General features: G+C 38.6%; 1 protein-coding gene and 1 pseudogene across 1 annotated transcript in view; one reads left to right on the top strand and one right to left on the bottom strand.

Moving 5' to 3' along the window:
* Window positions 1-27,142, top strand: part of LOC103598494 (FYVE, RhoGEF and PH domain-containing protein 4-like) — a gene marked incomplete at its 3' end in the record, with an annotated part of 45,235 nt that overhangs the window by 4,192 nt on the left and 13,901 nt on the right. Inside the window, exon 2 of the mRNA XM_008582490.1 lies at window positions 15,333-15,837. Coding sequence (XP_008580712.1) covers window positions 15,520-15,837 — 318 coding nt within the window. The remainder of the gene's footprint in view (window positions 1-15,332; window positions 15,838-27,142) is intronic.
* LOC103598492 lies at window positions 2,595-3,601 on the bottom strand (annotated as a pseudogene).

Genomic DNA, 27,142 nt, shown 5'->3' with positions numbered 1-27,142 from the left:
GCGGGAGTGCCACCACGCTCCCAAGCGGCGCACTGTAGCAGTGCGCCACCAGGCCGGCCCATCTGGAGACATTTTTGCTTGATACTACTTGTGGGAGTTGCTGCTGGCATCTAGTGGGTAGAGAGTAGGGGCGCTGCCCAACATCCTACAATGCACAGGACAGCCCCCCACAACAAAGATTTATCTGAACTCAAACGTCAATAGCAATGAGTTTGAGAAACTCTGATCTAGATCCTAAAAAAGAGCATGTAATTAAGTCTTGTTTCAGTTTTGTTTTTTTCTTGAGCGCTAATGAGATCATAGCTACAATTTATTTTGGTAATTTTAAAAGGAGTGGCAGTATGGCATACCTCTATTAGTGGTGATTATGTAGAAATATGTCTGGAACAATATAAGGTTTATGTTTATGTTTATAATTACCAGTAAACAAATATTTTTGAAGAATTATTGGTTTAAAGAGGAAAAAGCTAAATTTTGGATTAGCGATTATATAAACTTGCATTTGGATCTGAATTGGAGTGTGTAGATTTTGAAATAGATTTGTTCAATAGTTAGAACTTGTTTTGCCTCAGCCTCAGAAAATACCCTAAGGCCTTGGAAAACAATGGCGCATTCACTTCGTACAGATCCTACCAGTCAAACAAATTACTGAGCGTCCTCCAACATAAGTCTTTCTTTTTGTTCACCACTTTTAACATTGGCCTATTTCCTGCCATGCTAGATATTACTCAAAATAGCTTCTTTAGCAATTAATACTAATATATATATATATATATAATGTATATGTATGTATTTTATATATATTAAAAATTACATATAGTTTTACAATATATAAAATTTATTGTAATTTTATAATTATACGTAATGTTATACTATATAATTATATAATATATACACACAGGATATAAATTATATACATTATATTTTAAATAATTATATGTTATATATAATTTTATACGTACTTTAGTTTTAACGCACACACATACATGGAGAGAGAATTCCACTGTGAAAACCATGCACATAAATTCCCAGATCATAAAAACTTCTCTGGGAGAGGTCACAGAAAAAAAATAATGTAATTATATTTTCAAATCTGTAATACATTCTAAATTTAAAAATGCTTTATAAGTGCCATTTGGAAATTTGACTTTGGGGAATAGATGGTGACCTTAAATTTCCTTTTAGCCTCTTTTGTTTTTTCATTTTCCTGCCATCCCTAAACTGAAGGTCTTTAAGGGATGAGGTAAGAATTCTTCGCTAGCATTCATCACATTGTCAACTAGCATTTTAGTACAATTGTTCTAGGTGCACATATTGTCACATAATGTCTCAATCATTAAACCTAAATGTTTTTAAAATTTTCATGAATTAGAAAAGCCACATCATTGTTTGAATAATTTATGTAAATACAGAGTATTAAAACCAATTCATTTGCTTCTAAAGTAAAGCAGTCCATGTGTAATGATCCAGTCTTTAAAAAGTATAATATCTTATAAGCTTATAATGTCTTTATATATAGCCAGCTTTTGTTTTTCATATTTATTAAAATAAGAGTAATTGAAGTCTACTAAGAATCTCCAAAGTTAAACTGGCAATTTAGTCTCTTTTCATTCTCAAAAATCACTATGCATACTTGGAAATTTTTGAATAAATCTTCATTTCTATTTACTGTCTGTAAATTTGACTGTAATAAAGCTCATTTTATTTATGGTTAAATATGTCACATTTAGCATGTGCAAAACTGAACTACCTATCTTCTCTCCAAAACCTGCTGTCTGCTGTGTCAGTTGATGACAGTCCCATCCTTCCCCTTGTTCAGACCAGCGGTCTCAGAGTCATCCTGGACTCCCCTCTCTTTCCCTCATAACTCGCCTTTAATCTATCAGGAAGTCTGCTTTTAAAATATACCTAGAGTCCAGCTGTACCTCACTACCTCTGCCCAAGCACCATCATCTCTTGCCAGGGTTTTGACAAGAGCCTCAATTGTTCTCCCTGCTCCTATCCTGCTCTCTCCTAAAGTCTCAGCACTGCAGCCAGAGTGATGCGGTTGAAATTTGTCACATCATGTCACATCTCTGCTCAGAGCTCTGCAGTGACGTCTCATCTCATGCAGAGTCCGAATCCCCACAGGGGCCCACGAGAGCCTACATTATCAGGCCTCCCTCCCACCTCAATTCCTACTTTTGCCTGCTTGCTCGTTCTGCTCCAGTAACAGTGGCCTTTAGAGCTCAGCTGTCTTGAGCTCGCTCTCCACCTGGTGGGACGCTCTTCCCCAAATGATTCCCTCATCTTCAAGCCTTGTTGAAATTCCAATGTCCCAAAGAAGGCCACTTTGAACACCCTGTTTTTGTTTGTTTGTTTTTACCTATCTCCTGTGTCCCAGGCTTCTTTATTTAACAACAAAGTGATGAGTGATGCGGGATTAAAATCAAGAGGATCATTGAACTTCACCGTCCTTCCAATCAGTTCCCACAAAGTTCCCTGCCCCCACCATCTGTGTTCCCTTCTCAGTGAATGAAGAACTTACTCCCAAACGTCCAGATACATAGTTCTCTTTCCCGAGCTTCTCCCCTTTCCTAGGAAGGTCAAGCACCTCAGTTTGAATGCATGGGAGAGCCCAGAGTGGTGACAGAGACAGACGGAAAGGCTTTGCCCTCCAGGAAAGGGACCAGGGAGTACCGTGTACTGAAGTGAGGGCTCCCATAGCCTGGGGTACCAAAGTGGGGCCCCAGGGACAGAGGAGAGGATATGGGTGCCCCTGAGAAAAGGAGACCCAGCAGCTCCAAATCCTCTCTCTGCGAATGAATAGTCACCGCTTGATTGTTTGTCTTCTGGTGCCGGTTGCAGAACCGCACTGGGTAGCGTGGCCAATGTGCTACAGCGCCGGCTTCTGTCGCTGAGGAACAAGGGCTCAAGGTTGTCTCTCACTCGGTTCTCCACAAGCGTTCGCTTTCCCTTTGTGGCCTGCACGAGGGTCTCTGCTTTGCTACCTCCTGAAGATTTTCATTGTTGTCAGCTTCCTGCAGCCACTTCTGCAGCAGGGGTCGCAGCTTGCACACATTGATGAAGCTGAGCTGGACAGCCTCAGAATGGCAGGGGGTGTGTTGGCTGAACACCTTCCCAAAGAGAACCCCAGGGTGTGCCCACATCAGCCAGCGTATACCCCCAGGTGATCCTCTTCTGCTTCAGGAGCTTGGCACGCTGCCCGAGTTCTTTCTGCAGAGCCTTCATGTCCTGGGGCTCAGGGTCTTGCTCCAGCTTCTCCACCTCCAGCTTCACAGCACCCGGGGTGGCAGTGCAAGGCTGCGGGAGGCCTACCCGAGTGGCTGTCCACGTCGGCTCCCGGGAGGCACCAGCCCCACTCCCACCCGAAGTCTGCGGGACATCATCCCGCCACAGGACTCAGATGGCAGAGGACGCGGGAATCCCCCACACTCAGAGCCTGGCCCAACCCCCGGCCAGATTCCTGGCCCGCTGGGAGGGCCTTGGAAGCTTAGGCAGGTCTGAGGGTCCACCCAGCCCGGCTCTGACCCCCTGGCTTATCGCCACCACCACCCGGCAGGGATGAGAAGGCAAAGTCCAAAGGCAGGTGTGCCACCATGGGGGAAGGAAGGTGCCCCAAGCCGGGTGCCTGATGAACACCCTGTTGAATACTGAAACCTGTGCTCCTTCCACTCCCACACTCCACACCCATTTTTATCTTCTTCTTTTAGCTCCTCCCCCTCTTTTCCCCTAGCACTTACCACCTTCTGAGAAATGATTTACTTGTTATATATCTTTTTGTTTATTGCATTTCCTTTGGCTCGTTGATATGCTCAAGTGCCTAGAATTTAGGTATTCAATAAATATTTGTTGAATTAATAAAGTGAAAATTTAACAAAACCCTGTGTAAATGTGTAAGAATTTCTCTAGCATAAATATTTAGAAAATGCTGAATTCTTAGTGGTTTTATCAATTCATATTCCACTAAAAACATAAGAGAGTTAACATTGCTTCATATCCTCACCAAATACTTGGTATTATCAGATTTAAAATTTTTGGTCAATCTGATGGGGCTGAAGAGGTATCATACTCTGCCTTTAATTTGCATTTCCCTGATGATTAATGAGAGTGAGCACTGTTTTTCCTGTTTCTATCCTTTGATTGCTGTGTCTTTTAGCTGAATTCTGGTTGTTGTTCCTTTCTTGGTTATATGCAATACAAAAGTTTTCTCTGGGCCTATAAACTCCAGTTCCTCAAAGGGCATCACAGAAGAGGCAAGGAGTGTTGAAAGTGACAGGGGCAGATTAAGGGCATTATTGCATTTTGAAGCTTTGTATCCTACTACAAAATTCCATTAGATGTCACATAGATATCATAGCCATAGATGTCTCATACATGTTAATCTTACGCAGTTACAAAGTGCTTTCACAGGTAGGGTTCCCGTGAAACCTGTGTAGAGTGCTTTTAAATCATTTTCTAAATGTTTACTCCTTGAAGTAGCTGTATGTTACTTTTTTCAATCTTTGATAGCAAAAAAGATTAAACAATAAGTCAGTTTTGTGAAATAGTGATTTTCCTTAAGAGCTGAATCTTAACAATATAATGAGTGGGTCAGAAGAGGTAGGTTGATAAAAAGATGAATAAGACTCATTTCCTGTCACTGAGGAACTTAAAAGTCCAGGAAGACAATCATGGTTCAAAAATACTACAAAACAATGTGACAAACATTGAGAGAGGTATGTGAAGATTTTTGATGCAGCATGGGAGGGCAAGGGCACATCAGAGGTGTACAAGTCAGGTAAGGCTTCTCAAAGAGAGTTGATGACTGAGGTGGGCTTTGGAGGAAGGATGGAAGTTTGCCAAGGGGACCAACAAGATTGCAAGGGACATTCTGGGTGTGTGAAAAAGACTGAAGGCCTGAGGAGAACATGGCAAGCTTCGAATGCAGTATGTAATTCCGTGTGGCTGGAGTCTAGGCTGCATGGGGGTAGGAGAGAGGAGAGAGGGAGGTAGTAAGCAAGTTCCCATGACATCTGTTTCAAGAGACCATGAACAACCTACTGTGATGGCTTTTCCAATGGACATGTTTCCATCTAGATCTAGGTGTATAACAAGGATCTTACTAATGTGATTCTGAAATTGTTCATGTCCTAGCAGAATGTGTTCTTATTCAGTGAAAAATGTTGTCGTAGACATTTTGGATTCAGAGTGTCTTTTATCTGATAATCTTATTGCTATAAAAAGTTTAACAATGAAGTAGGGAAAGATTATAGTTACGTGCTAAACTGCTGTCAGAGTGGGAAACTAATCTAGAAATGGTTTTCCTTGTTTTAGATATCACAATATTGTTCTCTAGAACTAATATAGTAATAGAACAAACATGGAGAAAGAAAAAATATAAATAATAATCGAACTGTTAAGAAGAGGAGGAATTGGAACTTTTGGGTTTTCCATTCTCATAGTCTCTAATACCAACATAAACTTGTAATAAATTATGGCGTTCAAATATTGCTTACAATTTATGATCCTTTTCCCTATTGTAGAACTAATTTGGAAAAAAAAACATTTTGAAACATTGATTATTTGTCTATTTTATAAAATCACAATGTCATTAGCTCCAGATTTTAACTTTCTTCTTTGTTTTATAACAGATTTTTAATAATGTGGATTATCTTGATATGTAAAGGGGAAGACTACTTACTTATCCTTTCTAATTCATGATCCTATATGTGAAGGGGAGGAAAAGTTTCTTCTCTACCCTTTTAGAGTCTCTGGCCAGACCTAAGAATTAAACTGACATGGACAGATTAATAGGGGGAAAGCATACAAGTTTTAATCATTATTTTTATTTTAACATGTTCATGGGAGTCTCTACAAGAAAAATGAAGACTCAAAGAAGCAGAGCTGAATGCTTATAAACTGAATTGGATGAAGAGTAGTAAATTATGAAAACGTGACAAGACAAAGGGGCTTTTCCTCAGTTAATGGGGGGAAAAGTAATTAGGAAGATAAGGGTTTGTTTAACAAGGTTCATGTGTACAGATTTTTCTCATCCTCAGCTCCCTATCAATGGTGATAAGACTATTATTTTCCTTCTGGTATAGGAAGGACATCTTCTGTACTGGGGTTTTATCTCTTGCTTTCAGGGAGAAAGGGAAGAGGTCAGAGCACTGCTGTTTTTCAAGTACCTTTTGCTCAAAATAATCCTTATGCCAAAGTGGCATATTTGATGGAGGGGCATAGTCTGCCACCCTTCATGTGCTAGCAGTTGCACATCATATGGGAGAGTTGCTTACTGTTATAGTAACTTTAAAGCAATAATAGCAAGTAGTCTCCTATTTGGCACCCAGGGCAGACATTGCTAATTGATCATGCTGCTCTTTCCATCTGAGCCTGGACTCTCTCAAATTCTTAGTACTGTAGCAGTTGATCGGAATTTTCACTTGCCATCCCTTAGTAGAAGTTAATGGGACCAATTTCACAAGTTACTGTTGAAAATGCCATTTTTATAAGTGCATATGTACACATATTCTAAGTCTTTCTTTTTTATTGTTTCTTTTGCATGTTGAGTTTTGAATTAAAACATGGGATCTTGGAATATGTGCAAGATAAGAGTCTTAGAGTAGTAACTGTGGGAAGGGAGAGGAGGAGCCTTTGACAAGTACTATCCTCGCGTAGGTACAATCACATGGGCTTCGTAAATGCTTTTATAGAGGAGTTTCCCCATTGGACTGTTTATCCATGAGAGCCATGAACATGTCCACAGTGCCAAGAACCCTGGTGCATAGCTAATGTTCAATATATATTTGATGAATGGATGATTGAGATGATTGATAAGTAATGTTCTATTAATAGAAATGGAGAACCTAAGTGGAGGAGAAGCTGGTTTGCCAGCAGAGGTAGTAATAAATAGAGTTTTAGATATAATGACTGGGAGTTGCTGATAGGACACTGCCTTAGTCCATTTTGGGTTGCTATAACAGCACATGAAAGACTGGGTGATTTATAAAGGAAAGAGGTTTACTTGGCTCACGATTCTGGAGGCAGGGAAGTCTCAGAAGTACCACCAGCATCTGCTCCACTTCTGGTGAGGGCTTTTGTGCTGCATCATGACATGAAGGAAGGTCAAAGGGGAAGCAGCCAGACGTGAAAGGGGATCCTGACTTTATAACAACCTGCTGTCGTGGGAACTAATCCATTCCTGTGAGAACTATTCCAGTCTTGCAGGAGCCAGAACAAACTCACTACTGAGAGAATGGCACCAAGCCACCCAGGAGAACAGAGCTCCTGTGACCCAAACACCCCATGACCCCACCTATTAAAGGTTAAACTTCCCGACACCCTGCCACATTGGGAAACAAGCCTCAACGCTACTGAGAGAATGGCACCAAGCCACCCAGGAGAACAGAGCTCCTGTGACCCAAACACCCCACCACCCCACCTATTAAAGGTTAAACTTCCCGACACCCTGCCACATTGGGAAACAAGCCTCAACGTGAGTTTTGATAGAGACAAACCATAAATAAACCATAGTATATGCCCAGCAGGAAATATATAGAGAATATTTTGAAATGCTGATCCCTGTTGTGTAAAAGAAAAATCAGACATATGGAGAAGGAGAGGGAGATTGAGATTGGGATTAATTTGGCCATGGGGTGTATCATTAGAGGTAGCAGCTGAAAGCATTGGTACAGACTAAACTTTACAAGAGAAGATAGGACTTCACAGTACAAATCCCTGGAGAACATCTAGGTGACAGAGAAGAAAAAAGATGAACCATTAGAGATATAAATAAAGGACAACTGCAATTTGTTTGGTTTCCCAGAAGCTAAGAAATGTGGTGATGAAGAGAAATTTTGTTTCAATAAATTGGAGGTATGGATTCCTTCAGTGTTCTTGCTGCTGTTATTTCCTTTGGATACAAACAAAGTATTGAATGGATCATGAGATCTTGGTTTTTAATTAGAATTAGATTTTTGGCATTGTGACTGCACCGTATACAAATATATTTCCCTTTGAATTCTGTATTAGATGTTCCTAGGTTACTGCTTAACTTTGGGAGTTTAAAGAATCATTTTCATTCATCAAGTCTTTTGAGCAAAGTGTGTGTTATTTTTATTATATACCAATAAATAGTGAACGATAGGACAGAATTTTCTTCTAAGATGATGTTTCTGACACTTTTGTTATTCGTGTACCATCCTGAGATTTTTGTCATATCCATGTACCATTTGTGCTCTTTTATTTAAAATGTGTGTGTTTACAGATTTACTGTACATTTGAGTTCTCTCCCTCGATGAATTACATGCTTCTGTGCTTCTAACGTACTTGTGTACCCAGTTACCTTTCTCAACATCATTAAACTGTTTCCCCACTAGTATGTGAGCTCCTTGGTGACACATTAGTTAATTAGTTTTTCTATGTATTACACAAATTTGCCAAACACTGTGGAAGTAGTCTCTGTTAATATAGTTGTGATCAAAAGAAACGTATTTCCTTCCTCTCAGAAACTTCAGCCTTGTGGAGGAAAAAGCTTTCAATCTATAACATATTCAAAATTCTATTGCTGTTTTATTATTGTTACTAATTATTTAATAGTTAACAAATTATTATAAGTACATTGGAGAAAAAGTACAAGTATTATGAAAACATTTAAGACGTAGGCATAATTTAGATTTGGGAAATTGTGGAGTCGTTTGAGAAAGTGACTGATATGTATCATTTGACTTTTTCAAGCATCTAACAGTGTTTGGCACATAATAAGGAATATTCAGTGAGTAAACTCTAGGTATATGGATGAGCTATTTTATAACAATTTTAGCATAGTGCACAGAATTGTAAAGAATATATTCATTTCTTTCTTTTAAGAATGTTGAAATTATTCTTAATGTTAAAAGTTTGTTTATTTGGTGGGAGATTTTCCTGTTTTACTACTTTCATATATGTTTATTCTACACCGAAATTTTATCTTTAAAATGAACAAATCACACTTATATCGGCCCCTTCCAATGGATACTACAGGAGCCATCCTCCCTAAACATATGTTGGAAAATATCATTTTCATAAAAGGAAGCATGCCATTTTTCCATTGAGCTTTTCTTCTTGTGTTGAAAGAGAATTAAGGAAATTAATTATTCCACTTTAGCGCATTGTGATATGTGTGTTTTCCTTCCCTGTAATAAATTGGTAACTGGCACAGAAATGATGAAATCTAGGCCAGCCAGCATCAGCAACTGTCAGCAGCTGAGTTTATAAAAGAGATGAGATAACTGAAAACCAGAGTAATCAGCTGGGGGGGGTGGGGTGGGGCACGTAATGAGGAGGAGACACGATTCCTTACACTTCTTCAGAAGGTAGGAAAAGGGTTTAAAGAAGAAAAAAAGAGATGATTCGATTTGATCTGTTAAAACCACTTATAGAAAATTCACACATGAATCTTTTATCCTGAATGCTAATCTTAGAGAAAAGCAATACTGGTTTTCCAAGCGAGGTAGTTTCTGTACTGATGACGCACTTGTGGCATATTATATTTTCTCATCTACGGTCTAATGGAAATTTTGTAGCTTTGGTGTTTTATGAAATGATCTGTTCCTATTCTATTCACTGAGTAAAGGACTTGTTAATAAGTAAGTGATTTGTGGTATATTGAAGCATAATGTAGCAGACAATAATAATGTAACTTCCATATCCCTCCACCTTCTTTTGCGGGATCTGTGATGAGGAGCAGTGCTGACCATGGAAGGGGCTAGAGTCTGGGTGTACCCAGTCATAAAGTCCCATGAGCCTTATTTCCTCAGGCCCCAATCACTTAACCTCTCTCAGCCTTCATAGACATGAGGCAAATAATGGCACCTAACTCAGAGGACTGTAAAGTATAAAATTTCATCTAATATCAGATGAGATAAAGTGCTTGTGTTAAATGGAAAGATGTGATAGTAATGAAACATCACTGTTGTCTGTTGTTGTTTTGTTGACTTTTGTGTTGTTTAACTTAGTAGCTGTGAATTCTGGTGTGTCTGTTATCATTCTATTATTAAAAAAATCTGTTTTGTAGCAAACAATGCATCTCTAGGATTTAGTTTCAAACTCAAACTTTTGTGTTGTTTAACTTAGTAGCTGTGAATTCTGGTGTGTCTGTTATCATTCTATTATTTAAAAAATCTGTTTTGTAGCAAACAATGCATCTCTAGGATTTAGTTTCAAACTCAGCATCATCTTTTCTCTGTTTACATGAATAACTGCTATGTTACCTCTAACAGAGTTTGGAATGGGGTAGCCTTACATAGATTCCTGGGTGTTTAATAATGCCATATTTAAAATGAACTAAAATTAAAAGAACCAACTTAAATTTGGAGACGGGATTTCCATGGGACACAGAGCAAATGTCTAAGATAAATAAAGGCCCCTTGGTTAAGGTTCAGCTCAAATTTAACAGGTCCCCTTTATAATAGTTTCATAATGCTGAAGATTTTTGCACCCAGGACACCAGAATTTACATTGTTAAAGAACAAAATACCAGTGAGATACTGAATTCTATTCTTTTTCTACAGTGCCTCCAAAGCCACTACATCTGCAGAATTCACCTTCGTCCAACATACACCAAACCCCCAGGCATAAAGCTTTACCTAGTACAAAACAAAGGATGGAGGAAGTTAAACCTGCCTCTGCTTCTTGTGTCTCAAAAGAAAAACCCAGTAAGGTATCAGATCTCATCAGTCGCTTTGAAGGAGGCAGGTAAGAGTTAATTTACAATGGGAGAAGACAAAGGGAGGAAGACAGTTGATTTTTGAAAAGATGATACTGTCATAGATTTTCTAAATCAAAAACAGTATTTTAATCCATTAGGTTTGATAGGCCTTTAAAAAGAGTGAATTTTAAAATGAATTACTTAATCTTGTCCTAGTATGAATTGTCATTGATTTATATATTTACCTGTGTGCAGCACTGTAGGCTGCCAGCCTTTTCATCAGATTGTGTGCTGTTGTATGATATGCTCTCCCGTATCCTTTCTATCTCTGTGTATCACTCTGTGTGTTACTTCTTGTGGGTCATTCTGTTGATCGCTGGATATCTGGGTTGGAAAGGCCTTGAGGTTGTCTCTTTCTCTTTGTTTCTCATTTTGTGTGTTTGTGAATGTGAGTCCTGTGGGCTTCTCTTGCCTCTGGGGCTCTCTATTCTTTCTGACCCATTTTATTTGATGTGGGTCTTCTATACCCATTTAGTCCCTGTTTCCTCTCTCCCTGTACCCCATCTTACGGTCAGTTTTGCAAAGAGATATTACCAACAGCAAAATTCATGATAAATTTCAGTTTTGTTTTTATTAGATGTAATTTTATATTCTTTACTCCTAATGTTTTTTTAAGGTAGGTAAAATATTGTACATTTCTCAAAGATAAAAACAAATCCACATAAGTTGCTTTTTTACTTCCAAGACCTGCAATTGTTTTTTTCTTAGTCTTTTGATAGAATTACTATCACTGATATAAATAGAACTTTTTAAAATTTTTATTTTTATCTGTTACCAAAAATCTGTGTGTAGTTAAATAGAATATGTAACTTCACCTTCATCCTTGAAACTACATATTTTCATTCATTCCAGTGTAATATTTGGGAATGGTTCCCCATTAGATGATTTTGTTACTTATTTGCAGGATTCATAGTTATTTATGCAGTAAAATCATAGCATGGGAATACTTTTAGAATCTTCCGGAAATTATGATCAAGCACAAAACCAAAGTGTCCCTCATTTAAAATGGTACTGTGTTTAGTTACAAGTTCTGGAGAAATGTAATTTAGAAGCCTTCCTTTATTTTTCATTAATGATCAATTGTGGGAACTTCAGTCCCCCTTTCCCCATCTGAGTAGGGTTTATAATACATTTGCTGTCTTAAATTTCAGTGATCTCTACTAGAATAATTTCATTTAAGACATTTTTTGCTCCTCAGAGTAAGTTGATTCAATGACAACAGAGTGACCCCTCCTGTTTGCAGATTCCACAGACCATGCCTAGTGATCACATAATATAAGGAGTGGCTGGAGCCCTGAGCCCTGTCATAGTGCATGCCAGAGTCTGCATCCTAGGTTTCAGGGGTGGCTTTGTGAAGCCCTGAATGGGTCAGTATTCCAAAGATTGAGTCCTCTAATCCTCACCATTTTGGTAACACACTCTTTGAACTATTTTGGATTCCTCTCTGCATGTGAAAAGTTTGTAGTTTTTCCACTTAATAATATCAATTTTCTTTTACTCTTTCAAGCTTCATAAATTCATAATCACTTTTGATGCAAAGCTTGAAGTTTTGATCTAAGGAGAGATGTGCTGTAATTTATTTATGACATTTTAAGCAAGTTTGTTCTGAGTGCAGGTAGGGTGTAATGTAAGTGTTTTGACAAGTTTGGTAAAGAGCCGTGGTGGCAGAGTCCACTGCCAATACAAAAAATGATATGTTCTCAGTGAGGTATTACTAGTACAAACTGGCCATAGAAGTGTCTGAATGGATTAATATTGCACAGGGTCTATAGGTCTTCAGAGGGAAATTTGTATTTATTGTTGAGTGATGTCCATGTGCCTGCAGATTGGTTTTTGGTTTTAACCCTGGTCATCACAGCTTAAACTAGTACTTCATGGAATAGAGGGAGATCACCAGGCTCTGAGTCTCCACAGGAAATTGGCAGGAAGAACCAACATCTGTTAGAGTGTAGTCTGGTCAGGATGGTCGTAGAGGGCCATATCACACTGCTATTAAGACCTTCCTGTCATAGTTTTGCTCTGGGCAATAATCCAAGTAACCGTTTTGTTAAGATGAGTGATTTGGATCAAGTAGATTTTATTTATTTATTTACTGTGGTTTCCTTTATTTTCTCTTTCTCTTTCTTTTTCTTCCTCTTTCAGAGTAAGAGGGAGTAGTACTGTTTTTAACCTATGAAAGACTTTAGGATTTTAGGAATAACTAATGTTTTCCTACAGACCTCAACATTGGTTTTCCTAGGTTACCGCAAGGCCAGCTATCGTCCCCATGGTTTGGCATCCACAAAGAGGCAGGAATCTTCTAAGGCCTGGTTCAGCTATTGCTTTTACTAACCCATTCCCACCTTATCCCAACCCCTCATATACCATTGATGTCACTTATTATGGGAAATTTCCAGCTCTCATCCAAAGTCATCCTTTAGAAAAGTCCCGAGCATGCCTGGGTTTTGTTCAGAGGATCTGTTGAGGATCTTTCCACCAGGTTACCAGACACTGATGTGGACAGTTTGATTCAAATCTCCAAGGACTGCTTGGGAAATAGTGTAGGCCAAAGATAAACGGTTCTAGAAGGCAAATATCAATGTTGGAGTATGTCACGTTTATTTATATCGATCACCTCCAACTTTTACGTATGTGACATTTTGCCCTACTAATTTCTCCTTCCCTTCCTGTGGTGCTGGATTTTATTTATATCTGTTTCTCTCCCTTACTGGTTTCTTGCTATCTATTGTTATTCCCTGTTTCCTCTCTCCAGTCCAGATCTGGGAGGGGGGGAGTGAAAAGAGAAGGCAACACACATGTCAGCACTGTCATGGGACTTGCTGCTGTGTCCTCCCCCACCTCCCTCTACCTGCCTCCTCTCTACCCATGCAGGGGAAGAGAAGCAGCCCTGGACTTTGTTCCCACATTTTACCTGCAGCCTGTTCACCTGTTGCACATCCATCTGTCATGTTCTAGCGTATTGTTGCATGGAATTTAGATTTGAACTTCATGGGTTGAATTCTGGCTTTACCACTTGTTAGCCATGTGACATTGGCCACAATATGTGATTTTCTAAGCCTACATTTCTCTATTTATGGGGTCACTGTTTTGGGAGTTATTATGAGATGAAAACAACATAATCAACATAAAGGGCTTAGTGTGGTTTGTGGTGCTTATTAAGCACTTAATAAATGTTACCTGCTATTATTGTATAACTGTCAAAATTATCATCATTATCACAGTTATTCGTAGTTCTTTGAATATTTATTGAGCACTTTCTATGTATGAAGCACTGTGCTACAAGGTAGAAATAAAGCAGAGAATGAGACAGCACCATCTGCCCCCTCACAGTGTTTTAGCCTATATTTATTTATTTTCCTCATTTAGGTCATGGGAATTTATTAGACTGTAGCCCAGAATTTTGTGCCCCCCCATCCTAAATTAAAATGCTATTCAAATATTCTATAGGAACATTGTTATATATTAGGAGTAATGTTCCATTGTCCTAATAGTACTCTTAGAGCTACATATAAAGTCAAATAATAAGAGCTTTAAAGAAAAATAAAGTAAGGGCCGGCCCGGTGGCGCACTGGATAAGTGCGCCGCTTGGGAAGCGCGGCAGCGCTCCCGCCCGAGGGTTCGGATCCCACATACAGACCGGTTCCCGCTCACTGGCTGAGCGAGGCGCGGGAGCAACACTGAGGGTTGCAATCCGTTGCCGGAAACGGAAAAAGACAAAAGACAAAAAAAAAAAAAGTAAGATGTGGCTTAGTGATGGAGCGTGCTGTTATAGATAGGCTAATCCAGGAAAGCCTCTCTGGAGAGGGAAGTCTGAGCAGAAACCTGAGCGATGAAAAGGAGCAAGCCACCTACATCTTGGGGAAGATTGTCCTAGGCAGAGAACAGCAGCTGCAAAGACCCGAAGTTGCATACGTTGAGTTATTGGGAATGGGGAACGTCAAGGAGTGTGACGAGAGCACAGCGAGTGAGGGGGTGGAATACACCGAGGCCAGGGGCTGTGGGGCTGGAGGGCGTGGAATCTCACAGGCTGTTGTCAGGTCGGCATTTACCCTGAAGTGTGTGAGGAGCCATCAGAGTTTTGATCTCTCGGCTGACCTGTAGAAACTAGACTGAAGGGGAGGAAGAGTAAAAGACCAGTTAGAAGGCTGTTGCAGCATGGTTAATACAGTTTTTGAGAATGTGTGTTCTGCTTTCCACATAAAAATAACATTTTGGTTTATAACCTGTTCACAAATTGAGGGCTGGCTATATTTGTTTTTAAGATGTCAAAAAAGTTAAAAATCTTAGGAAAAGATTTTATTAAATATCAATGTTTATTACATCTAAGTCTTTACTCACTAGTCATGTTATTAAACAGCCGAAGGAAATGTTCCAGACCCTATAGGTAAAGCTCAGGCTCATCATCTTTAGGTAAATGTGGATAGTAGCCTCCCAAGAGACTGGGAACTACACTGTAGTATTCGAATCCATGTTTCTAAAACCATCAGAGACAGAAAAAAAATATCTTCACTGGAGATCCCTTTTCAACTGGAATAAACTTGACTTTATTCTAGAACTTTTCCATGCCAGTGTTCTCATTCTTCCTTTCCATTTTGTCTTTTAGTGCATTATCAAATTATGGTGATTTGAAGAAAGATTCTGCTGTGAACCTAAATGCTCCTCGAACCCCAGGAAGGCACGGATTGACAACCACACCTCAACACAAACTCCTCTCGCAGCACCCACCGTGGAAGCAGGGAAATGATACAGATCAGACTCAGGGTGTACAGACGTGTGTGGCCAATGGTCTGATGGCAGCACAAAACCAGATGGAATGTGAGGAGGATAAAGCGGCCCCTCTTAGCCCATATACTCGTATTCGAGCTTCTGAACTCTTGCTTGATACGCACTTAGTGAACGGAGAAAGAGATGAAACCACTGCACGTCCTGCATCACCCACAGCAAATGACTGCGATGGAAGCGCTTCCGACAGTAGCAGCAGGACCCCAAGTACAGGCCCCGTGCTCCCCCTAGAAGGAGGGGCAGAAGCAGAAGCCAAGGTACAAGAGGGGGAAGGTGGAGAAAGCCCTCTGGAAGTGGAACAGCTGGACCACCACCAGGAGATGAAGGTAGAGTGTGAGACCAGCTCGTAAGTGGGGGAAACACCACCTCTTCTACCGCTGTTTTAAAACTCTTTATTTGATAGCACATGCGAAATGAATGAGTCAGATCACCCACACCAGCAGTTTAATGATTTCAAGCTCTGACTGATGATGGGTGTTTCCCCTACTCTGAAGAACTATTTCTTTTTGTGTAGCTTATATCATGTAGTTTCAGTTGAGAATTTCTGTTCTATTTGATTTCGTGGACACTTTATATAAGAAAACCACAAACATGTTCTTTTTACAAAGGAAGAAAATGTTCTTTGTTGCTCTTATGTGAATGCTGCATCCCTAATGTTTATGGGCTGAGCAAGAGAAAATTGTATAATCTTTGTTTTTCAGAAGTTTCTAATCTATTTTTTTTTTTAAAAAGTAGTAGTCCTGGAAGATGAACTTACCACTAGCCGATGTCACTTTTAAGGACCTAAATAATTCATAAATTATTCAACAGATTATGTTACAGCACTTTCTAGGCTTCTAATTTTTTAATGTTTTCTACTTAGTACCCAATTTTATAATAAATGGCTTAATCTTAGAGTTAGAGGGTCACTTAAAAGTTGTCTTAGTTCAGCAATTCATTTATAGAAGAAAAAACAGTCACAGAAACCTTAAGGGATTTTCCAAGGTCACGTTGCTGTTGGTAATCAATAATAATAGCCCAGATTCCTTGTGCTGTGACTCCCAGGCCAGTGTTGTGTCCCTGATACAAGAAGTCACAAACTTAAATAGCTAATGCGGGAAATGTCCATGAATGTAGCAGCCATGGGTAATACACTAGAGAGTAGTGAGACTGTGGAAGTTCAGATCCTTTAAAGAGGGAAGTACTTCGATGAACCACCTGGGTGGTGTATCTGCCCACGTGCCAAATCTTAGCTAACAAAGAAATGATTTGCTGGTGAAATACATTCATAATTTACCTGTGCTACAGCAGAAATTTTTATGTAATTTCTATAACAAGGCCATTGCATTTTTGTTCTTTATTCATATCAGTGTAGTGCTTTGGAAATATTAATAAATATGGCTTTCACAAGTACTTGGAATTTCTTGGATCAAAAGTGCAGTAAAAACATCATCATAAATTTCCCTAGTGTTCGACAGTCATTTACACCTCTGAAGACAAGAAAATAGTTTCCATTGTTTAGTTTCTCTTATTGATTATAAATAACTATGTGAGTGAACTGAGCATTGATTTTTTGACAATTATAGGAAAATTCGTAAATGACAGATTCAAGCTTTAAATCTATTTAAGATTTATTATGATGCTATGCCTTAATTGTCATTAACATGAATATTCAAAAGTTCTGATACTAAAATATTAGAGTAAAAGTGATTGATGGATGTATTTAGAACTTCAATTGAAGTGAAATCAACTTTATGGTACAATTTTCACTGACCCTGAAAAAAATCCCCAATACATAGAGAGCTAATGGTTTATTTTCTTCCAGTTAGTGAATTAATTATAAATACTGACTCTCAAGCAGGGAAAGTTTAAATAAGGAAGTGGGTGGGAGAAAGTGAGTCATAATTGGTAACATTATCTGAAACAGTAAAGAAACAGGACATTGCAGAGTGAATCTCTTTACATCTATATATAGTGGTAGATTTTAGTGGGTGCTTGAACCATGGTGAAAGGAAGAGAAGGTTAGAACGAAGAAAACCTTTTGCCGTTGAAATGATGCCACCAGCAAGTATTTATAAAACAGTAAGACTTGTTCTTATTAAGGGAAACGTTTTAATTGGTGATGATGCCTGTGGTTGCTGGGTGGTGTGTCATCATGTAATATAATATCATTCATTTTCACAGGTGTGTCTTACTTGGTTTGGGAGAGATTTAATAAGGATTTAAAACTAGTGAAATAGAATAGCATACCTGGCTTTTCTCCTAAATGAGCCTAAGTAGTGGACGGCACTATATGTGGGAAGAAAAAGGAATTTTTCTCCAGGGAGCTGTTGTGCCAAACACCACATCTCCTGTCTAAAAAGGAATGTTTGAATTTATTATCTGCGTGGTGATGATGTGTTCTTTGCTGCTCTGATGGTTTGTAGTGCTAAGATGGTAGATTTTGTTAGGAGTATTTTACCACAATTAAAAATAAAAAAGGAAATCTTAAAAAATAAAAAAAAAGTTAGTAATATATAGTTGACCAAACAGTTTTTTTTTTCCTTTTTGTCTTTTTTACTGACCGGTAACAGTATCGCAACCCTCGGTGTCGCGCCCGTACTGGGGACCGGTAACGGGATCGCAACCCTCGGTGTCGCGCCCATACCGGGGACCGGCAACGGGATCGCAACCCTCGGTGTTGCGCCCGCACTGCACTCAGCCAGTGAGTGGGAACTGGTCTCCACATGGGATCCGAACCCTCGGCGGGAGCGCCGCCACACTCCCAAGCAGCGCACTCTCCAGTGTGCCACCGGGCCGGCCCTGACCAAACAATTTTAACCAGGAAAACTTGATGCTACTTCTGGCTTGTCCACTAACTAGCAGTATGACCTTGAACAAGTCAATAAAATTCTTTTTGTGTATAGTTAAAGGATATAAACTGTGTGTGATCTTAAGGCCCTTTTCAGTGATAATATAATATTCTATGCAGTTATATGTAGGTATATTCCCTTGTTAGCATAGCCCTCCAGATAATCAGTTGCTTCTTAAATTGTCCGTGTTGAATTTTTAAGACATAATGAAATATTTTGAGTTTCAGTATGCAGACAACTGAAAAAATTACTTCAATCTTTATATAACTGATATAGAGATTTACCTTAGAATAGTCTTAAATAAGGTTCCTTTATATCAGTATTAAATTAAATGGATATTTCCCAAATGCCCACCAGGAGTGGGAAAGGAGGGGATGGGGAATGGAAGGTAGTAGAGTGGGATTGCAAAGGTAGTTCAGGAAAATAAATGCATAAAAATATATCATGAACAGTCATTAATAACTGAGAACTGACTTTATGACAGTTTCAGCTTGTGAACTGTTGCACTGATTATCTGGGAAATTTTGGTCAAGAATCACTGTCATTGGCTAATGTAGAATACTGTTGTTTTTCCATGTAAAAGATAAAGAATACCTAACTCCTTGGAACTATGGACTCTACCGTACTCTAGCAAAGCTACACTTTTCCAATGATTAAACTTTTTGTAGCACCAGTAATTTAGAGTATAGCCAGACACCTCAAAATAAGCATATATTTTTTCAAACCTCAGAACTGGATAAAATTGAAAAGAAAATTGTTAATACTTTGTGATATCTTTAGTTGTCACCCACAAAGTGTTAACAGTATCTTTAAATAAAGTTTAATCATGTGTTACAACAGATTAAAAGATTGAAAACTGCTAAAGGGGAGATGTTGTTATAAGGAAAACTATTAAAACCCATAAGTTATGGGGATGAAAAAGGCAAAGGCGTATTGTAATGGGTGACTGCACCCGTGTGCCTGCAAAGGCACACACCCTTGAGGACGTCATGGAGCAACAGTGTTATAATTCCTGCCTGGCATGATGAATTTCATTTATTGTAAATTGCTTAAACTCTATTCAGCATACTCTGTTTATGAGACTCAGGTAAATGGGTCAATACATTTCACAGTGCATTTCATTAAAAATGGTTACCTTTTCTCAGATTTGTATACTTCAGATAATTTCTAGTTGTTTAGAAATCCACTAATGTTGAATGGTATATTCATCAATAATGCCATATAAATAAAAACTTATCTTTACAGTTTCATGAACCTTTTAATATCTGGGGGATATACATTAATAGGTTGTATTGGTAGATTTTTCTCAAGTTTTCTCAAGTGTATTCGAAGTGTTTTCTTCCTCTATATTTCATACAGCAAGCCAAATATAAATGTGTAGAGTTGTACTTTTTTAAGACTAAAGTTTATATAAATAAATCTCTGTTATTGGCAACATAAGTTCAAAGTAATAATGTATTAAAACTCTAATAACAGTTTTATGAAGGATGTAATATGAAGATTAAAAAAAAAAAGATAAATCCTTCATTTGACCAAAAATGAAGGAAGTTATACTCATATAATCAAGTGAGGGATAGATGAAAAAGGAGGTGTCCACAAAGTAGAGATTTTTAAAAATAATTTCTGATTTTCTAATTACCATTTTACTGATATTTTTATATAAGTCTTGTGGGTATATATCTGTTGAACATACTGTAATAAAAATTAAGATAATTATCTCTTAGGGAAAAGAATGACAGAATTAGACTCAAGTAAATTGTGAATAGAAAAACCAGTGCTGTAATCCAAGTTAACTTTTTTTCACTCTTTCCTTCCATTTCTACTAAGTTTAATTGTAATTCTTAAAAGCCTTAATTAACTTTATAGGATGTAATGTGAGGTATCAAAGTTTTCTGGGTGGTAAAACATAATGCTGACCTTGGTGATCCGTTTCTTATGCTGGGCAACAAGTTCTTTTTTTATAAAGCTTTAAATTTCAGTTAATGTCTTGAAAATAGAGGATAGCTGTTGAGGTCTTGTTAGATTCAGAGACTAATAGTAAGTTATTCCTTAGCTATTTCTTCTCTTGCCAAATCAGATTTAAATTGCAAGAAAGTGAAGGCACAAGCAAAGAGATTATCCAGCTTGACAAATCAGTGTTTTGTTATTGCTAGAATTACAATGAAAGCTCCTACTAAAATTGTAGGAGTTTTAAAATGATACGTAGAATAATGGACAAGTTGCCCCCTAACCATGTGGATAGTTCCTAAAAATCTTGAGGGCAGCTTTTCTTTATTCACTTAGAACTGAATGGTAAACTCAGAAACTTCTTTATTTTGTGGCTAATCAGTTTAGTATGTTGGAAAGGTGTAAGAGAGAGAAAAGAGAAAAAATGAATTGTTCTATTTAAAAATTCAGTGTGCCAGGTTCACTCTCCTGGGTGCTAGAAACACAGAAATGAAGTAGGCAAGCCATGCCCAGAGGGGAGAGAGACATAAAGAAATAAGTTACCGTAATATGGTACAATAAGTGCTTTGGGAACACAGATGAAGAAATGCTTGTTCCTGAGGAGGGCCAGTTGAGGGTCAGGCTGCTGAGCAGTTGCAGTAGGCTTAAAGAAAGAGTGGGACATTGCTAAGTGACAAAGAATAGACTGGCATAGGGGTGAAAATATGAGCAGTGAGCAGAGGTTGTGTTCGAGGAAATATTTCTGGCCTCATCATTAAGAAGCCAGGAGATCTAGAGAAACGTGTGGGTTAGAGGGCAAGGCTTAGAAAAAGTAAGCTAAGAACAAATTGCAATGGGCTTACATGCCTGTTAAGAAGTTACGGTTTTTTCCTGAAAACAATAGAGACTTTTAAAAATACATATATTTTAAAAATGACTAAATGTTAATAATCCTCATTGAAAAATAAGAAAATACAGCAAAACATAGAAAATACAAAAACCACCCATAATTCCAGTACCTGTAGAGAACTGCTTAGATATTTAACATTCCTGTTTGTTTTTCTAAGCTAGTGTTTGAAAAAAAAAAAAATCCAGTAGCATAATGTATGGTCACTCTGTATCCTGTTTTGTTGGATTAAACATAGGTATTTTCCCGTGTTAATTCAAACTTTCCATAAGCCCAATACTATCTGGCCTCAGAGATACTTAATTAAAGTGTGGAAGTGACATGATGACACATCTGTGGGTTTTAGAAAAATGAGTCAGATAAAAGGAAAAACAGATGGAGCAGGGTACATGGTTCAGAAGCTACTGCCCTAGGCCAGGAGTGAGGTGATGAGGACCTGGACCAGGCAGAGGGTTAGAAAGAAGAGATTTCTGAGGCCCCTGTGATGATGTCAGGAATGATCGAGTTCAACTCCTAGCTTGGATGAATTGGCAGATGGTACGTGATATACTGAACTACAGGAGAATAAAAGGAGAAATACTTTAGAGGCAAAAAAAAATAAATTAGATTTTGACAGTGAATTTGAGGGGCTTCTGGGAAGTCTGGGTGAAGATGTCTACTACAAAAGTAGAATATTCTGAGGGCATTATGGTTTATTGGTTAAGCATGAAGGCTTTGGAATTAAAAGACCAGGATTCAAATCCCAGCTGTATCACTTACCAGCTTGGTGACCCTGGACATATCACTTTAACAAAACTCTCCAGGCCATGGTTTTCTAACATGTTAATGAAAAAATTGATATGACAGGAAGGAACCTAATGGTGTTGGGGAGGAGAGGTGGGAGCAGAGTTGATTAGGCTGGTGTTGTACTACTGAGTTTGTGGCACCTGCAAAACATCCATTTGAAAATATTAATTAAGCAAGTGGAAATGTGGGTCTGGAGCCCAGGAAAGAAGGTAAGAATGTAAGAGGATGTGCATATGCGTGTGGTCAATCCTGCCAAAAGAGAACGGCTAGGACGTGGGCCAAGGGCTGAGCCCTGGAGAGCACAAATGTAATGGAAAAGGGAACATAGTAAATTGCCCCAGAGGAAAGAGAGAGAGAGAGAGAGAGAGAGAGAGAGAGCAGTGTTTTGGAACCACAGGGCTTGGGGGAATTGGGGGCACAGGTATATTGGTGAGCTTTAAGGAAAAAAGCATGATCAGCATCTAGAACATGAACTTAGGAGTTAACCTGGAAGCTTTTACTGGGACTTTGTAGCTAATGCTCAGTGAACTTGGGTAATCTAATTAAACTGAGTAAATATACATTGTGTGTATCCTATGAGCAAGGCACTACAGTGAATACAAAGAGGAAACTTATAGTTGAGGAGGAGGGTTAAGATATATAAATGACCATATCATACATAAATGATATAATGAGGTAGAAGGAAAAGGAGAACGCAAAGGTAAAGCTCAGGTTTAGGTCATGGCTGCAAGGGTGAATTCACTGTTGTTAGCGGAAACGAGGAAGTCAGGGAGAGTCTGGGACTCATGGAGTGACTGAGGTCCTGCAGGACCACAGAGCATAGAGCTGGCTCGGAGGCTTGGTGCTTGATGTGCTGATTTGGGAAGTGCCCCATGGAGGCCAGTTGGACCCTCAGGGGGCGAGGCTGGGAGCTTGTGGGGAGGTGGGGCAGGTTAGCTGTTGTGACCACGACTCTGAGGCAGCAGTCTCTCCAGCAGTGCCGAGTGGCCTGGAATTTAAGAAAGAGTCAAAGCAAACTTGGAGCGGGAGTTAGCCAGGATCAGCACGTCAGCAGTGTCGACAGGGGATGACAAGAGCAAAGGATGGGGTTTAATTGAATGTTGAAATGAACCAGGAGAATTGAGAAAGAGTGGGTGATTGGAGGTCACACTGTACAGAAAGATCCAGTATCATGCAGGTGTGGGAGAAATGGACAGGTAAGATCTTGAAAACAGGAGTTGTTGTATGTGCCTTTCAAAACAACTAGAAGAGAGCCATATACCATATTATGACCTGGTGGTCAGGAGCACAGACTCAAGAGCCAGACTCGAAGTTTGAACCCAATCCTAGCCACTCACTAGTTCTGTGACCCTGAGCTGGTCACTTAAACCTCTCTGTACCTCTGTTTCCTCATCTGTAAAAGGAATATAATGTATCTACCCCATAACATTGTTACAAGCGTAGGTCATTTAATAGTTGTAACGTACTTAGAACAATGCCTTGATGCCTAAGAGTTATGTATTTGTTAAATAAACAGAAAATCCACCCTATCCACCCTCACTTGTAACTTAAGATGAATAGACTCAAGATCTGAGATATCATTTAATAAATCCAAAATTCAACATATTCTGCCTGGGGGACCCCAGCACCTCTCTATCAGTTCTCTTTTAAATCGAGGTGCCCCTCTGTGGGATGCACAGAGATACGTTTGCATGCCTCTTCTTTTTTAACTTAGGTTTTCTATATTTTATTTCTCTTGCCTGAGAACCACTGGTTATTACCGTGTGAGGCACTCTCATAGTATGCACAAGGTTTTAACTCCAGAGAATTATCATCAGAAATATTTATAAATGAGTGAATTACTTTGATTCTCTACCTAGACTTTTTTTTTTTTCCTTTTTGTCTTTTTTCGTGACCGGCAACGGATCGCAACCCTCAGTGTCGTGCCTGTACTGGACCGGGACCGGCAACGGGATCACAACCCTCGGTGTTGCTCCCGCACCTCACTCAGCCAGTGAGCGGAACCGGTCTGTATGTGGGATCTGAACCCTCGGCGGGAGCACCGCCTCGCTCCCAAGCGGCGCACTGTAGCAGTGCACCACCGGGCCGGCCCTCTACCTAGACTTTTGAGATAGGTTAATTCAGTTATTAAATGTGTGTATACATTCTTCTTGGTGCTTGTTCTTTAATTTCCGCAAAACCCAAAGGACAATTTATTCTGACATATACTAAATGGGGTTCAAGAAGACCAAGTTGTTCTCCCTTTGCCACTACTTACTTCCTGTCTGATCTTGTGCAAATCATCAAACTTTCCTTCTCTGTGCAAGCTCTAATTCTCCCTCCTCCCCATCAAATCTCAAAAGGATGTAATTTAAACCCTCAAATTAAAAGTGCTCATTTTTCTATTCTCCTGCCTCATTCAAATTTTGAATGGGATGGGGTGGAGGACATACATTTTGGAAAATATTGGTGCTGGGTCACAAGTAAGCTTGGACTTTCCTCCCAAAGCTTCCTGAAGGATCATGCTAAAGTAACAGACTGTATGCTTGTGACACTGTATTGTGAAACACTTGGAAAGGAGTAACGTGTGTATCATAAGTGGGCATTCTTTTTTTTTTTTTTTTTTAACGTATAATGTGAACTTGGTGATAAATTCCATGAGACCCCATGTCTTCCTTTATGTCATTATTACATGATCTTATTTGAACATGAAATCTGTGTTTTATTCCTTTACCTTTTGGTTTTCTTCTTTCCAAAATCCACAGGGATTTCTCTTCATACAAAAGGCTGTATTAGAGCAAGAACTTGTTTTCACAGACCAGGGTTTGAATCCTGGCTCAGTCACGTACTAGCTGTATGACTTTGGGCCAGTTACCTAGCCTTGCAAAGACATAGCTTCCTTGTCTATAAAATGAGGGCAATTACATGCAGTAATTCATGTGGAGCATATAGAGTAGTGTACGCAATAAGTAGTCAATAAATAGTGGTGGTTGCCACTGTCTCACTTGTGGTAGGTTCCATTCATTTCCCCACTCTTTAGTTTAGTGAGAAAGAATCTGTAGAATTATGGACTATTTAGAATGAAGGTGTCTAATACCAGTTAGAGATTTTAAGATGCTTTTTCAGGTGATAGGCCAATTATGTGCCGTTCACATATCATTGTGATCTCATTTTAAATTACCACCTGGAGCCACATAGAAGACTTTGATGTCTGGCAAGACATATAAAATAACATATCAATATTTTGATGCATCTCATGGATTGTGATGCAAAAGAAAACCAAATGTTTATTCCCTAAGCTGACTGAACTTTTTATGAGAGAATGGGCTTCATGGAACACAGAGATACATGTACCTATACAGAGCCACACCCTCCTTCTTCATGGAAGAATGTAATTAACCGACAGCAGATTTGAATAAACTCCCCAGGATTGAGAAACAGTCATCTGGTCTTAGAAACACCTGATAATTTATTTACTTAGGTCGTTTACATATATATTGTTTTAAATATAACCTCTAATAAATATATATGAGAAAAGCTGTGAGAACATTAGGAGTTTTGAGTAAATGTTTTTAGAAGACAAATACTTTTTGCTTAAAATGAAATCATATGAGAACATATACTGAAGAATTATAAAGCATCATATCAATATCAGATTTGTTTTTTAAAAATTGAAGATTTTGCCCTTAAAGCATCTTCAGGAAGCTGTAATTGTTCATTAGCATTTACACAATTCTTCCCAGACTGCTCCTCTGGTTGGTAGTTTTGAGACATGTGGCAGGGCAAATGGCAACGATTTTGAAGAATGAATCACTGGCTCCACTCAAGTGTGTTCTGCCTTTCCAGTTAATGAACTCTGTGAGCTGCAGTGGGGGATCTTTGTCCTGCCTCCTGCCATATGGGAGAGTCATGCTAAAAGGTCTGAAAAGAGCTGCAGGAGCTGGTGATATCTGCAAATGAGGAGGCAGAACTGATACTGCAGTTCATTCATGAGCCAGCGGGTACAGCGACTCACAACAGGCTGAACCTAATCCTGGGGAGAAAAGAACAGATCTCTCCCAAAGGGCACTGGAGGTGTGAAGACAACAGTAATAGCCCAGGGAGTACATTAAGCAGGAAGAGAAAAATTAATTGTATACTTTAGGAGTGTATCTTTTTCAATTTAACAGTATTTACTAAAAGTTATAATTTACAAGTATTTATAAATTATCTTGAAAAGTTAAGCCTATTTATCAGACTCTGGTAGAAGAAAATGGGATTATTTATTAAATCAATATCTTGTAACAATTACTGCTTCCCAAAGAATCACAAGAATAAATGACTAAAGTGACAAGCACAAAGTAAGAGTTATATAATTTTGAAGTGGCAAATATTAAGAAACAGAATTTACCTATTTAACTTTCCTATTTAAAAAAATATATTAGGTGAGAACCCCAGTGTACCAGCAATTTTAAACCTACTTTATCCATTATTTATGCATAAGTCTAATAGAATATTAGAGTCTCATGCATGCAGACAGATTATATATTTCTCCTTAAATGTACTCAAAGATGAATTCCAGTAAATAAGTAATTTTTAAAGTTGGAAGCCATTATTATTATTACATCACAATGACTGCATTTTGTACATCTGAGAAGTCTGCTTTAAATAGAATTTGTTGGAAAAAAATATTAAAATCTATAGTAGGTACCACATTTCCATTTTTAGGCAGATTTTGTAAACAGATATTTTTTTATTTTGTCTGTCTGCTTATAGGCACAGTCTTATTTTTTGTTGCAAAGAAGGGTGAGAGTGAAAGCCAAATTATGTACTGTATAGTGACTTGATTCATGTACTCTTTTATATGATTGGAATCTGATACAGTAACCTAACTAAGTGACCTCGAGTAAATTATCTGGCCTCTTTGAGCCTCAGGATTTTTTGTTGTTTTGTGTGTGTTTGCACATGCGTGTTTATGCATGTGCTGCCTGTAAAATAGGAATAATAATGGTACCTATTTTATAGAATTGTTGTAAGGATTAGTCAATTTATGTAAAGTACCTGTGACAGTATCTGGCACGTAACAAACAATCAGTGAATAAGTGTTAGCTGTTCTTATTATGGTGATATTATTGTTGTGATTAACCTAAAGCCAGGCTCGTTGAGTCCATGGTTTCCTCATCTTCACTACAGAATCCCTAGTAACTTTTTTGCAAACCTCTA

Source organism: Galeopterus variegatus, unplaced genomic scaffold (assembly GCF_000696425.1).
Source record: "Galeopterus variegatus unplaced genomic scaffold, G_variegatus-3.0.2 Scaffold2640, whole genome shotgun sequence".
NCBI classification, from domain to species: domain Eukaryota; kingdom Metazoa; phylum Chordata; class Mammalia; order Dermoptera; family Cynocephalidae; genus Galeopterus; species Galeopterus variegatus.
This window is presented reverse-complemented; position numbering and strand designations above follow the sequence as displayed.